We start from the raw sequence: 14,776 nt of genomic DNA, 5'->3' as shown, positions 1-14,776 counted from the left end.
TTTCCTGTAGGACCGGACCTTAATTGAGGTGAGGGGTCTATTTCTATGTATATTTGGAGTAGATATATCATATAGCTGGCCCAGAACACATATAGGATCCTTCTACAGGAATTAAAATATAGAAAATCGCATTTTTGATGTTTTTACATGTCTTAATCTTGCATAAATAATCCAGCCTGCTCATATATGATTATCACAGTATATATACTTGCTTTGTATGACAAAGATCAGTTCAAAATAGGTTGTAGGCTTGAGATACTGCATATGCTTGCTATTTCTACTGATAAGGGATCAATACCTTCAAAACATCGAAATTTAATAATCAGAAACTTGGAGTACATTCCAAATATATTCAGTATCATATTCATAAATTCACAAAACAATCCAACAGGAATTGAGTGCTGAGGAAGTGAAATAGATAAGAAATGGAGTGTGGGAAAGTCCAAAGACCCAAAACATCGAAAATGCACCTCAACCTTACATTATCATTGCCTAAATAGGCTGCCATACTACCCTGGGAACGCCAACCTAATTAGCTCAGTTCGCATCAATCCCTGACACTGCCAATAAATACCTGAATAATGCTGAATATCCTCCCTTGCTAACATAAGGCAGGAACTCCCCATGGGACACCGGTGCTACTGCTGCCTATTACCGAGTACAACGTACGCAAACATTCTATTTTTGGTAATACTGAGTCACAACGCGTCGGCAATGTCCTTAAACCTTCGTGCTCGTCGTTGTCCACGACGAGCTCGAGTATTCAATGTAAATTACATCTAAATGCACTGTTTTTTTGTGCGCCCTCACTGCGTAACAATTTAAAGAGTCTTAGTGCACTATTTTATAAGGCAAATCATGAGTATTTCATTAGGAAAATTCAGAAACAAGCATAGTATTGTAAGTATGTAAGTCAAGAGGGCTGAGGTATAGCACTTGCTGAGCTTCTGTCAGTGCTAGCACTTGTCTGGTGTACAGAACTGACAGAGGCGCTTGTGGCACTTCCGCTGTCGTTGGCGCTTGGGGTACTTCCACTCTCGTTGGCGCTTGCAGTACTGCCGCTGTCGTTGGTGCATGGTTTCTTGCGAGGACCGCGCTTCTGGCCTTTGTCTGACCGCTCTTTGCGTGCCCTGCTTCTCCACAGCAATGCCACTTCCATTTGTCGTGGTGACAGTGCTGACACCTGTTGCACGAGCCTTGCGCTTCGATCCTTGATGAAATTGGGCTTGAGTCTCTGGAGGAGTGGCTGCTGGTAGTAGGGGGAGGAATGTCACTGCTGGGAATGTCGTTGGAAGTGCCATTGTTGCTGTTGGAAGTGTTGTTGTTGTTCGAAGTGCCATTGTCGCTGTTGGAAACACCTGTTGTCGCTGTTGGAAGTGTTGTCGTTGCCATTGGGAAGTCCAGCTTCGTCTCTGTCTCCAGTGCGGCCGTTTAGTGCTTCTTCGAACTGCTGATCCTCCCAATCCTTAAGTTCAGCCTCTGTCAAGTTTACGAAAGTGCATAGCACCCGACTGCCATGCGTTATGCAGCACTGGTCAATTCAGACCGTGAGCTGATGTCCCCTGGGGCGCAGAACTTGCTGAGCGGCCAGTTCTCGAGGATGATATGGAATTTGGTGGTGATATAAGAGTCGAAGTTTTGATAGTACATACAAGGGACTTTGAAAGGTGCAGCTTCAGCTTCTGTTATGTTATTGTGTTAGATACCGTACACCAAAGACCAAATAGCAAACATACGAAGTTTCCTGCAGGATTAGCACACTGATGGCTTTCTTGAGAGCGAGAACTTCTTGAAGATGAGTCTTTGCGAACACCTGCGAGTAGACTACAGTTAGTAATCGTTAATAGATGAACGGCCTCTGTGCTAACCTTGGACACCAGCGATGCAGAAGGCCTCCATACGCAAGGCAACATCCATAGCTGAAGTACCGTAGCATGCATCCAGAAAATCTGCAGCTCGTTGAGTGTGAAAGAGGTGCGGCTGGTTGAAATGATCGAGGTTGGAGCGCGTTGCGATGATCAAGACTTCAACACCTGTGCGAGCGTTCAAAGAGCGAGCCTTTGAGTTGTTAGCATTATGAATTATGATTAAAAAAAATACTTAGTACCTCTCAATCAAGTGTCTCCAAGGTCTTTCGAACATCTTGAAAAGCATTTAAAGGCACGTTGTGGAGAGCAAGATTTTTCATTTCACGAAATTCTTCGAGTGACTGTACTGCATCATTGGTTTCCTCCTCTTGTGCGGCCTTTGTCATATTGTTCCAACGTGATGCAAGCTCTTTCACGCATTGTGAGGCTTTGACAGATGGAGAGCCAGAAGGACGTTCTAACGTAGGTAGAGACATGAGCATCGTCAAATGAAATAGTGAAAAAACATACCAGCGTTGATGCGTTTCACTTCTTTGCGAACAAACGCATTCCACCGCGTGGGGCTGCGTGATGACTGTGCTACTCGAGCGCGCTGCATAAGTTCTCCAAAGTAGTACTCGACACTGTGTTTGCCGAATCTCTCATGTAGCAACTTTGCTTGTTCATTTACGATGTTGCGAGCCTCTTGGAGTGCCTGTGCATATGAAACACGGTGTGTTAGCCGTTTGTCTTTCAAAACAGCTTTGTCAGCTGCTGAAAGCTTGTACCAAGTCCTGGTGCGTTGATGCCAGGGTTTGCGAGGCTGGTTGGTAGTAAGCCTCCGCATTTTATTAGCATAGCGGCCAAGTGAATTGGAAGTGTCAGGCATGACTGCAATAGCCTGCAGCAGTGCGAAATAAAGCAAAAAAAAAGAGACCTGACAAAACAAAGAGATCCGACAGCAAAAAAGAGATGAAGACCCGACAAATGGCAGTGTTCGCTAGTGTGTCTATGCACGTGACTTTAGATCTAAGCAAGATATATGTGCATCAAAAACCATCGTCACCAGTAATGAGCATCCAAAGCCAGTGTGCCTCAGAGATGGCAAGACCCCTTCCTGAAATCTCATCAACAAACTCCTGGCCAGATTTGCTGGTGTCTACAGCATGGGCAATGCAAAGCACAGCACGGAGAGTGAAGCCATGAGACTGGAGATAGGAATCAGCAAGATCACCAAAGGAAGGCATGGGGGTATCATCATGTGGAGGGGGTTCGTAGTGTGCAGATTGCACTCCACTTAACTCCCGAACAGCCTGATAAACTCGGGGCTTCGATGTTCCGGATGCTTCGAGCGACATCGAGCTGTGTGCTGGAGCAGCGGTTCTCCATGCACAAGAAGACTGAGGTGAAGATGTAAGTGGAAAAGCTGGAATAACGATGCGACGTGGTGTCTCGGAGGGTAATTCGACATGGACACGGCGTGGCGTCGTCTCAGAGTGTAAGTTGACATCGACAAGTACTGTAATAAGTCCCATTAGTATTTATATTGAATAACAAAGAGAATGTACTCGCAAGGATCCAATTTCACGGAAGAAGATTGGTGTGAACTCTGGAGGCCGATGAAGGTGCGATCTTCTTGGGTAGCTGTATAGGGCGTTAGACAGAGTGACGATGAGACGGCACAAACAAGATGATGAACATACCTAAGGGACGGTGCGTTTCGTTCTCCTTTGCCTTGAGTGTGTCGAGGACCTCACCCTTCATGATCATCCATGCAATTGCTTCAGCAAATGAAATGAATTTTTTGTACTTTGGGCGCTGAAAGCCCGAGACAGCTTGATGGCAATCTTTCCTGCATAGTAGTTTCAACAGTTAGTATTGGAGTGACATAGAAAGATGTGAGACGCACCATGTAGTGAAAATACCCGTCTCAAACCCAAAAAGAACGCTATAGAAACCTGTGACTACTTTTTCGTGGCGCTCCTGTTGAAGCACGCCATGTGCAGTGTCAGAAGTCAGAAAGGTGCGAGCAGCATCAGCAGGCAAAGTGTCTTCATTGATCTTCGCAGTCTTGATAATAGATTGGAGGCTGTCAAGTTTCCAGGCATGTTCAATTGACAGACAACGAATGGCAATAGGAAAATAATGAGCGCCTGAAGGATTTGTGATAAATGGTCTGTAAAAGAGTTAGCCATCTAGTTTGTATAGTATGCGAAGGCAAACCGTTCAGTGAAAACACCAGAGTTGCAACCACCAAACACTACATAGCATCTGGATCTGGAAGAAGAAGAAGTTGACATGAGAACTTGAATGTGATGGTGGCGATCAAATAGAGACGATGTTGCCAGTGAGAACATTGAGATGATGCGATAACAGAGTGGCTGATTCAGACACTTACTAACGATCAAACCTTCGCATACAGAGTCAGTGACTGCCAATTCGACTCACTGGCTGAATAAATTCGATCTTAATCTTTCGCCTTCCTGCTTTCTAGGCCTTGAATATACTTCACCAATAGTTCGGTCTTAATCTTTCGCCTTCTTGTATAAATTCGATCTTAATCTTTCACCTTCCTGTAAATTCGATCTTAATCTTTCGCCTTCCTGCTTTCTCAGCCTTGGATATACTTCACTGATAATTCAATCTTAATCTTTCGCCTTCCTGTCTCCTTCGCAAAATCTAATGTCCAGAGGGAACCATCATGATTGTGTGATTCGACTACGAAAACAATGATTGTATCAACGAGTAAGTACTAAGTCAGATAAGTATTCCACCAGGGTGCCTATGCCTTGCTGCAGGTCATCAACTTCATAAGGTGCATCAGCAGTGTCATCCGCGTCATCCGCATCATCCTCCGGTGCTTCTGGTAATGCACTGTCCTGCTCCATACGAGATAGTACCGCTCCTTTCCTCGTGCCAGGTGATGCCACACCAGTGAAACCAGATAGTGCGTAGATTTGCGAGATGCGAGCAAGCAACTGGAAATTGATCAGACAACGGCGTGCACAGAATTCCTCGACAGCGACTTTTAGAAGAGAATCGTCAGCAAGCGAATTGAGAATAAGATTGAAATGTTGGTGTTCATCAATGATTGCTATGTGGAGGCGCCGCACTTCAACATTGCAGCGCTCGATTTCCTCCTTGGCACGCTTAATGCACAACCATTGGCGCATGACCTCGCGGACGGCTGGTTTCGCCCAAGGTTTTTCTCGAACATCCTGACGTGTCTCATGTAGGAGACTAAACTCCTCGAGGAAGCTATAATGCGAGACTCTGGACCATTCAAGTGGTGCACGAGGGGGATTGAGCTCTAGCGCGGCTTCGTTATACTTCTTGATAGCATTTTGGATGGTGCGACAACGGGTTTGAAGAGACTTTGAAATGTGTGTTTGCATCTTGTAGGCTACACACTGGCGTAAGTGAAGACACATGAAAAAAGAGTGACTCACCAGTCTGCGATATATTGAGCTTTTGAAGCTCGAAAAGACGCTGGACAACCAGCCGTTGAAGCTGGTCAAGTGCACACTGGTACTTGTAGGTTGCCATATATTCCATTGTTTGCTGATATTCTAGAGTCGACGGCTGCCATCAGTGAGATATTCCCATCGTTACTTCCATTGAAACGACTTCATGTTGAAGGGTAGCAAGGCGTTCGGTCGCATAACGGCGCTGCATTTCGAGTCGTCTTGTAGATGAGAGATCAGCGGAGTACGAGCTCTGTGAAGGAGGGAGAAATTGATAGTCTGACGGCGTAGTAGATAAGAACTTGGAGTTAGCGTCATGTGCCTGGCACCTGATGACGTTAATAAAAAGACGTCAAGAAGGAATCAAAAAAAAACTTACTCCGTGTCTCTCAATTTTTGAAGGAGCTCCACATACACCATAGTGTGCACATCCCACGTGGACTGTTTGCCAACATTTGCGAAATAGTCAACCTCTTTGGCACGCCAACTCTCAAGATCATCATCACTGATGCTAAGCAACCTCTTCGCTTTGTCAAGTGCAATTGATTCCGAGGCCAAGATACTGAGCGCCTGCTTATAGTTGTTAAAAATCATGGTAGCGAGGTTGAGGTACTTGTCCTCATCCCATTGTTTGAAGAATAAGTCGAGGAAGACATGTCTATGGTAGGGACTCGCATAGCGAATGACAGGGGCGAATGGCATTTGATGCGCTGAAGAAGTGTTCGATGGTTCTGAAATCCTCAAGACCTGCGCCCTGGATGCCGTTAGGGTGGTTCTTTGTTTGACATGCGAAGTTGTGCGCGTAGCCGTGGAATGTGTCCACGCACATACAGGCATCCTTGCTTCTTGAATGCTTCCCCAAGGCTACTCGAGCTGATAGTCGATGCAATCCGCAGCCAATGTCGTAAGCCCCAAGATTGCGCTCACCAAGAACCTCGATAATTTTTGAAATGATGGCGAGAGGGTACTTTGCACTGTTGGTATTATAGTAAATAAAAATAATATATCACAAATGAAATACTTACAGTTCACCGCTGCGCACCATGTCAGTCACCCACAATAGGAGGCCATGACGACAGGCAGCAACAAAGAGGCCAGTCTCATCGAAAATACTCCACATCTGTTTCTTCTCTTCACCGGCGGCAGCCTTCCAGTTCTTGCTGCAATCGGAAGACATGACTTGTCGTGATGAGTCCTCGGTGTCAGCGTCATCGTCATTCCCAATAGCAGGAACAACATCCTCAGGCTCTGAAGTGTCCGCAGGCATTGGTTGCGACCGAACTTCATTTGCGAACTGGTTGACGTAAGGCCGAGGAAGCATGTAGTCGCTGTCAGCATACTCCCTCATATCTCCACGCTGACGATCACCTACTTGTAGCATCCTTTTTGCTGAATTCCCACCATCAATGACGAACATGCGATTGAATGTGAGAGGTGATTCATCCTCGAGTGCATAGGCACATGGAGGGCAGGCGTTAAGGACCCGCCAGTTCAGGGTATCACGACCAAGGGCAACATTGACCTTTTGCTCGATGGAGTGGACCATAGTTAAGTAGACATCGAATGCGCCCGCTAACATTGTGCGATAATGTCGTCTGTAAGGTACCTGGAATGACATTAAGATTAGTGTGACAAAAATGAAGGACTACATACCTTGTATGAGTCACATATTACTTTGCTAAAGGCCTCTACACTGAATGAAGGTTTGCGTGAACGAACGAGTCGGTAATGTTCCAATGTACGGAGAGAAAATACAAGTGAGGGAGTATGTGGGACGTGACCAACATAGCCAGCGTTTACGAGTGTGACAGATGTCAAGATGTCGTCCTCACGTGGGATGAATGCGTGTGATTCCAAAGTGAAAAGGTCGACGACTTCGATGGTAAAGCCATGTTCAGTTGACAGTGGTGTAGTCAGAGGGGGAGCTGAGTTTGATGCCTTCCAGTGCAGGAATGCATCGGCGAGAAGGGGAAGGATAGGCGTCCAATTTGCATGCAAGCTATCAAGGTGGCTTCGCCAAGTCCTAGTATCTTTGCACACTCGATAGTTCCAGCTATTGGCCAGTGTCAACACTACAGTATCCAGCATAAAGAAAATACTCACCGGTGATCAACAAAGTCGCGAATTGCATGCACAATCGTCTCGTCCTCGTTCCAAGACTCAGGTATGGGTTCCCAGTCTCCATTTTGCCCATCGTGGTCCATGGCGTCCGTGGCTATAAAGTCTTCGTGAGGCAGTTCAGTGCATATTTCACCAAGGACATTGAGGGTATCTTGACTAAGACCTGAGAAGAAGATCAGCATAGAGTAAGACAGTGAAAGAAAGAAGGTACCAGTAATGTTGAGACGGTAGCGTTCTTGACCTGCGGTGCGTTCGCGGGCCACTGCTGCCTGGGATAAAACTTCATTGCGTCGTTCTCCAGTATGGCTGAAGCCAGAGACATGAACTTTGCGAGAAAGACCCTTCCGTCGCTTGGATGCATGCATTGAGCACTGAGTAGAGTGGTGGGGGAACAGACTCCAGAGGGACAGTATAAGAGTGGGAACGTGTGTGTTCAACACGTGGGGTCGACAATCAATGAGTGTAGTACATGTCACACGCGCATAAGTAATAGACTGGAAAGAAAAAGCACTGTTAGTAGAGTGGGACTCCCATGATTTGAGGGCGCACAAAAACAGTATATTTAAATGTAATTCTGACTGAATACTCGAGCTCGTCGTGGACAACGATGAGCACGAAGGTTTAAGGATGTTGCCGACGCGTTGTGACTCAGTATTACCAAAAATAGAATGTTTGCATACGTTGTACTCGGTAATAGGCGGCAGTAGCACCGGTGTCCCATGGGGAGTTCCTGCCTTATGTTAGCAAGGGAGGATATTCAGCATTATTCAGGTATTTATTGGCAGTGTCAGGGATTGATGCGAACTGAGCTAATTAGGTTGGCGTTCCCAGGGTAGTATGGCAGCCTATTTAGGCAATGATAATGTAAGGTTGAGGTGACAATGACTGCCGACCATCATCATCATGCACAGAAACCGGCGACATATACCAGATGCTGCGAAGCAGCAGTGGGTTGTTATGTCCACACATGGCATGACATCGAAGGCCATCGTGCAAGTGACAGGATACAGCCATCGAACAGTCAATCAAGTTCTTCAGCTCTCACAACTCACAGGCTCTGTCGTTCAAAAACCTCTGGAAATTGGTTGTCCTCGTCTACTTACAGCACAGGACGTTGCAGTAAGGGAAGGCACAAAGTATTTTGAATTTAATACCTAACCGTGACAGTACCTTATTTCATGTGTCGGGCGCACTCCTAACATATTTCTATCTGAACTACAAAGTGCTCTACAGGAGGTGAGGGATATTGAGGCGTCTCTTGCCATCGAACGAACACTACATAGGCATGGATTGACTCACAAGCATGTATGTAAAATATATTTGCGCAATGGATCAACATTGTCAGATGATCCAAAAACCATTGTTTTCGATGGAGACGAAGAGATGACGATTTTGCTAGAATGCCAAGGTTGCAGAAACTAAGTGGAGCCCATTTGATGATGAGCAAAACTTACCTTTGACAACATTACAGTGTCTTTCACGGCGAGGGCTGGTCACCTGCAGTTGGTAATAACCACGGTGCACCATATGCGGCTGGCCGCAGGTCAGTGCGTGTGTACGATTCCAGGGTCTCGTCACTGCCCCACAGTGCCACACAAGCCCCAAGTTACGTTAAAGAGTAGCTAGCGTGCGCACCTCTGTTTGGTGTCGCTCCAACAACAAACAAAAGCGGTTAAATGAGTTTTCCAGATTCTGGTCTATCGATATGAAAATAGCTGTAAATTCAGATCTGGCAAGTTGCCAACGAAGTTTAACCGAAGTCGGAACAGCATAGGGGGTACTTACTTCCTCTTCAGTGTTAGTCTGTTACACGTGATCCCCACGGGGGCTCTGAACGAATGCCTGGCTATAACATGATCATAATTGTTTCCCCAATGTGAAGCGATTTGTGGCGAGAACTATAACTTACATAATGCACAGTATGTTGAATGTTGAACGGTTCTGAAATGGTGATGGCTCCTGTTGCAATTGGTGGTCTGCACTGGAGCCGATCAAGGATTGCGCATTATTGGTCTTACTTGATTCGCATCAGACTATATTGTCGCCAAAAAACCGACCTTCGTCTCTGGACGTTTGTGTATGTATTTTTCTTCTGCTTTCTGGACGGTTGCAATTTTCTAATTTCTTATTATTATCATGATATGGTGATTAGACCCTGAGCTCGTAACGGAGGTATGTGTAACGTGTTAATTCTTTCTTCTTCCAGGGCCACTGAATCACGCAGTGGCCTTTTCAAACAAATCAGTGGACAATCGTCTTGGAACAGCATAGCATGTTGACAGGGTCCAGCCTAAGCGCACAACATAGGATTCCGATTGTAGCATGACAATAACCCATCCTTCACAGGCGCTGAACAGGGACGACGGGCTCAACTAGTAAATACCTAAGTGTCCTGAAATATGGACCACGTTCCGTATGTAAGAGCGATTCTGTTATGCGTAACCTCTTGGATGAGATCCGGCGGCGCTAAACCCGCAAGGGGCGTTCGAAGCGTGGCCTTTGGCGCTAGCCCAGCAAGGAGCTTGCCTGCGCTAAGTTCTGAGTAAGGGTTGAGACCCTTACTTGCGTAGAGTTGATTGGAGTTTCTCAAGGATATGATCCAAGAGACAGAGTTCAACTCAAGAGAATCGTCTCAAGAGAAGATGGTTCTTTGTACAGAGGGAGTTCTCTTAGGCAAGAGAAGTTCAGACCCAATGACAAGATCAGATGAGAACCGAGTAGATTCAAGTTAGAGAATCTATCTACTGTACAGATGAGATATATATACGTAAGGGTGATATACCGGTGGAACAGTAAGGGTACAGGGTATGGAGACAGTACCGGAGTAACGGTAAGGGTTGAGGGTATGTATGAGTCACATACTGGAAAGGGTAAGTAGTACCGGTTGAATGGTAAGGGCAAAGGGCATGGGGAATCCCCATCAATGAGGGAACCGAGATAGTGGAAAGGGCATAGGGTTCGGTAGAGGCTGGGGCTATCTAGGGGTGGAAGCGAGAGCTTCTCGTGTTTCAGAACGACGGGATCAAAAAGAAAGAGATGAAAATAGAATCGTAACCATGGTCTGGGTCCAGACGAGTCCGAAGAATGAAATGACATGCGTAACGCTCATGTTACTGTAACAAATTCCTGTCTTCCAGAAAATATCATAATAATGTTTCACCAATATCATAAATGGAATCATTCAAGGTTCACAAAGGCAAGTATGAATGCCACGTTACCTTTGATTAAGAATTGATCTGCGATGTCAATTATGGTGCGCAATGCCATCACCCTCCATTCCCATTCAACAGCATGAATGTAATATTTTTATATTGTTGTGGCAGGCGTGGCAGTACTGGCACGCAAGCTCCGCCATGCCCTCGCTGCATAATCTGGCTCCGTGCAGTTTAAGCATCGTTTACGTGGAGAGGTAGTGGGTCATGTAAGACTTTGTATCATATCTGAAATAATTGTTGACTCATCTCAGTGCCTGCCAGATAATGACCGTCCCCCATGATCAGTACACAATTTTGAAGTAATCTGCGGAGAAGCACACGTCCTACACCGTCTTCATTCATCCAGCGCAAATAAATGCGCAGATTTCCGGAACGAGTATGAGACTCTTGAGCGAAATGGAACACAGTTCTTACAAACCAGTGGTGGGAGGTGTCAATTGTACTCTGTAACTGCTACAGTTTTCTCTGCAGCTGCTTGTCATACTCCATTACTAACTGGCATTCCGGTTATCAACGACAAATATAACAAATACTATGATGTCTGAGTCAGTGCCAGCAACTCCATCACGTGGGCGTCGGAGTCCTCAATGACTTTGATTTATGCTCGTACAAGACATCAGTGAACCGGTGAACAAATGAAAATGTTATAGTTAACTTTATATTGATAACAATCACAACAATCAACATAAATCTGGCAGGGGGGGTTAGTTTGGAATGTTTGACCTTGCGAAGGAAAGATGAATTTGCAAGTCAACCAGCCAAGTTGCCCTACCCTCTATGCACCGTTTTATACGTGAACTGGACTATGAAAGAAAGATGTGACACGAGCTAATAAAATGAATTGTGGATCCATGATTGTCGAGACAAGCGCCAAGGTTGCCGCTCACATGAGCTCCATACCTTTGCACAATGCGACAATGAGTAAAATCATGCCTGGCGTGAACGAGTGCAGTCAAAATATGACCCTTGAAATTTGATGACATCTGGCTTCTGAAGTCTGATTCTCGTAGTCATCACATCACTTGGCAGGAGAAGTAACTATGCCAGTTGTTGGTGTATCAAAATACTTCCCAATTGAATAGGTGACTCATAGGGGAAATCCGTGATGTGGATATATCATTCTGATACCCAGGCATTGGCAACTTGTTGAAGAAGCCAAGTTGTGTGACAAAACTCCGAGTATATTGTCTAAATGAAATGCCAGATGTATCTCAGGGACTTTGCCACATTGTCATGAGGAGAAGTGCAATGCGGCACACTAACACTATTACTTAGTTTGTAAAATAACAGCGAGACCGTCCCGATGTGAAGGCCAGTTAAACATCAGCATCTAGCTTAATACTAACAACTGGGCTCCAGACTCTAAACGCTAAGGGATAATTGTTCTACTGGCAAAGCCTCCAGGGACTAACATCAAGACATTTGATTATCGAATTGCCTTTGTAGAGCAAGTCAGCACATTTTGATCAGCCTTGTCAAAGGCAAAGAATGGCAACAATATTTTTCCCACTGTTACGCTGACATACCAAATTCAACAAATGGGTGTCGACATAATGATTCATGGCTTGGACACTGAGGAGCAAGGTCGTGGAGCTTTGAGGAGATGATGAGGTGTGCGTAGTATTTGATTTGGCAGATATGCTGGGTCTTTGCTCAGACAGATGGCATTTTGAACGAGTTGCCAATGACCATCACGAGAACAGGTGGTACCAGATGAGAAATTTTGTTCGCTGATTCAGCTATTCACTGAAATTCATTCCCATATTCCAACGTCGGCTACAGTTCCTTCGCCTCCCTGGCCTGAGGCTCGTGTTTGGGTCTGTCAACCAAACCTATTCAGTTGGAGGCTGGAGTTGACCTCCTCGACTGACGGCATTGCATTTAGAAAAATTTCCGCGATTGATCACTCAGCCATGCAACTTATCATTTGCTGGCACAGCTGTCACTGCAGTCATATGAAGAGCGAACTTCCCTGTTGCTTGGCAGCTTTGGATATTGAAATAGATTTAGTAGCAGTTGGCATATTGAATGGTATGAGATTTGTGGCTGTCAACCAATCACATTTAGTTGGAGACTGCGGGTTACCTCCTCAACCAAGGGTGTTAGTCACTAGGTAGAAATTTTTCGACAGCCAATCATGAAGCCACACAGCATATTTTTGTTGGCACAGTCGGCACTATGGTCGTATATATAAAGAATTTCCTTGTTGCTCGGTGGCATTGGACTTTGCAATAAATTCAGTGGCAATTAGGAAGTTGAACGGTATGAAATGCCACTGAAAATCATTCCTCAAATCGCATTGAATATCAAACAAGAGTGAATGATGTGACATTGTGACATTGACAACTAAACAATTATTGTAGACATAATTTGGATTAGTACGGGCAGTAGATGTAGTGAGTGAGCAGGCAAAGGGAAGGGGAGCAAAGTACAAGAACGGCATGAAAAGGGGGAAAGGATTTAGTCCGAGTCAAACGCAGCATCCTCTAGCGCCTTGCTCTGCTCTGCTAGTGTATTGACGGACATCTGGGACACCACCTCCAGCGTCAGGTCCTCATGATGGTTGGTTCCAAAGATCTTCCTAAACAGCAAGGTTAGCTATCTGATGCTTGGAAAGCAAGAAACGAGCTACCTAGTCCACCATTCGAGAAGCTTCTCCATCCTACGTGTCGCGACAGGGCCAGGGACATCCTCGAAAAAGTCCACGATATTGTTCCAGAATGCTTCATAGTCAAAGTCGCCATCCATGGTGCGCCAAGACGAGACATATGATAGAGTGAAACAAACCTGCCCGCTCAAATGTTAGACACCGGACGTCAAAGCAGTAACTAATAACATTAACTCACTTGACACGCGATGTAAGCAATCGCACGAGACATGACTTTTTGCATGTTGATGATCGAGGTGACGCAGGTTTTAACTTTGGCCTGATCTGATTTCTGCCTGGAACACCGATTGCTCTCAAGGATATCGGGGCTCCATTGCCATCGCCATCAGCTTCCCTCACAGAGGAAGGTGACGTGAAGATGGCTTTGAAAGCCTGGGGTGCAATGAGGATGATGGTATGACGACTGCATTGCCAGTCACTCACCAGAACAAGAATCTTGGACTTCAGGAGCCCTTCCTCAAGGTTGGCAGGGTTGCTTGTGTAGTTTTCATACAAGAAGAGTGGCCAAGAATTTTCTGACACGATGTATTCTGATGTTCTGTCGCAAATGCCAGCCTTGACGCTGAACCAGCATCAGCATCCTGTGATAGTGGAGAAAGGACGACGCTCACCGGGTTTGATCCCAGTCCCACTCAGCAGGGCAGAGTAACTTACCACAGACGTCGCTCACAAAGCCGTGCGAATGCTTGTCGTCAGGCTTGATCAGAGGAAACGGACGAAAATCTTGATTGATCCAGGTGGCGATGAGGTCTTTGAGGCAGGAGGTGTCATCGCCGCGAGCAGCATCAGCTCCTTTCTTGAGCTGTAAAAGAATCAGCATTCAGCATGGTTTTGTTTGCAAATGCCATAGCACACCTTTTTCAACATATTTTCACAATCTTCGTGGTCGAGGTCCCCAAGCTTAGTGTGCAGCCATGGCAGCGCCCGCGAGAATGCAATGTAGCCATGTTGCAAGCGATCTTGCCTGCATTGTAGGATTAAAATATGGCGTAAACGAAAAAACCGATGACCTACGCTGTCGTGCTTGCCTCTGATCGATTCTCGTACCAGTGATCGTTCTCAGCAATCAAGTCTTCCAAGCTTGTGTAAAGCACTACTAAGCGACGAATGGCCCTGCCTTGAGTGACATAGTAGGTTGTCTTTCTTTAGTAAGGATAAATCAATGCCCTAAGGGTGGTGAACAAGTCGGTACACTTACCTCTGCTTCATTCCTCTCTTGCCGCATCAGCTCAAGCTCATCTTCTAAGGCAGCAATGCGACGCTTGGCCCTTGCGTCGGCAGTGGTAGGTATGGCCCCAGAGGGACCTAGCGGTGTGCGTTCGGTGGAATCCACCTCGCCATCAGATGTTGGCTCGGAATGGTTGGTAGAGTTGGCCATGGCGTGGCGGAGTGAGAGGAAGCTAGGGAAAGTGTGAGGTGAAGAGAAAGTGCGAGGCAAGGTGAAAGAGTGAGGTGAGATGA

At 45.9% G+C, this 14,776-nt stretch overlaps 4 protein-coding genes across 4 annotated transcripts; all 4 read right to left on the bottom strand.

Moving 5' to 3' along the window:
- Positions 1 to 1,548: 1,548 nt before the first annotated feature.
- On the bottom strand, positions 1,549 to 2,715 carry EDB91DRAFT_1024695 (uncharacterized protein; the record flags this gene model as incomplete). Its single annotated transcript, XM_041312617.1, has 4 exons — positions 1,549 to 1,682; positions 1,869 to 2,058; positions 2,141 to 2,325; positions 2,379 to 2,715. Coding segments are annotated over 4 exons (846 nt in total), but the record flags the coding sequence as incomplete, so codon positions are not given.
- Positions 2,716 to 2,896: 181 nt separating this feature from the next.
- Positions 2,897 to 4,147, bottom strand: EDB91DRAFT_1256475 (uncharacterized protein; the record flags this gene model as incomplete). Its single annotated transcript, XM_041324166.1, has 4 exons — positions 2,897 to 3,366; positions 3,551 to 3,699; positions 3,757 to 4,023; positions 4,071 to 4,147. 4 exons carry the CDS (start codon positions 4,145 to 4,147, stop codon positions 2,897 to 2,899), a joined length of 963 nt encoding a protein of 320 aa, XP_041169355.1.
- Positions 4,148 to 4,585: 438 nt separating this feature from the next.
- Positions 4,586 to 7,797, bottom strand: EDB91DRAFT_1240302 (uncharacterized protein; the record flags this gene model as incomplete). Its single annotated transcript, XM_041321998.1, has 8 exons — positions 4,586 to 5,250; positions 5,297 to 5,429; positions 5,460 to 5,640; positions 5,691 to 6,021; positions 6,059 to 6,285; positions 6,337 to 6,917; positions 6,965 to 7,249; positions 7,447 to 7,797. The coding sequence occupies 8 exons, from the start codon at positions 7,795 to 7,797 to the stop codon at positions 4,586 to 4,588; spliced, it is 2,754 nt and encodes a 917-aa protein (XP_041169354.1).
- Positions 7,798 to 13,107: 5,310 nt separating this feature from the next.
- Positions 13,108 to 14,693, bottom strand: EDB91DRAFT_1256473 (uncharacterized protein; the record flags this gene model as incomplete). Its single annotated transcript, XM_041324165.1, has 8 exons — positions 13,108 to 13,228; positions 13,280 to 13,441; positions 13,494 to 13,687; positions 13,739 to 13,877; positions 13,927 to 14,117; positions 14,171 to 14,279; positions 14,330 to 14,454; positions 14,514 to 14,693. The coding sequence occupies 8 exons, from the start codon at positions 14,691 to 14,693 to the stop codon at positions 13,108 to 13,110; spliced, it is 1,221 nt and encodes a 406-aa protein (XP_041169353.1).
- Positions 14,694 to 14,776: the final 83 nt, after the last annotated feature.

Source organism: Suillus paluster (assembly GCF_016628075.1).
Source record: "Suillus paluster strain FC165 chromosome Unknown EDB91scaffold_194, whole genome shotgun sequence".
NCBI lineage: Eukaryota > Fungi > Basidiomycota > Agaricomycetes > Boletales > Suillaceae > Suillus > Suillus paluster.
Note: the sequence above shows the minus strand (reverse complement) of the source record. Positions and strands in the feature narration are given on the sequence as shown.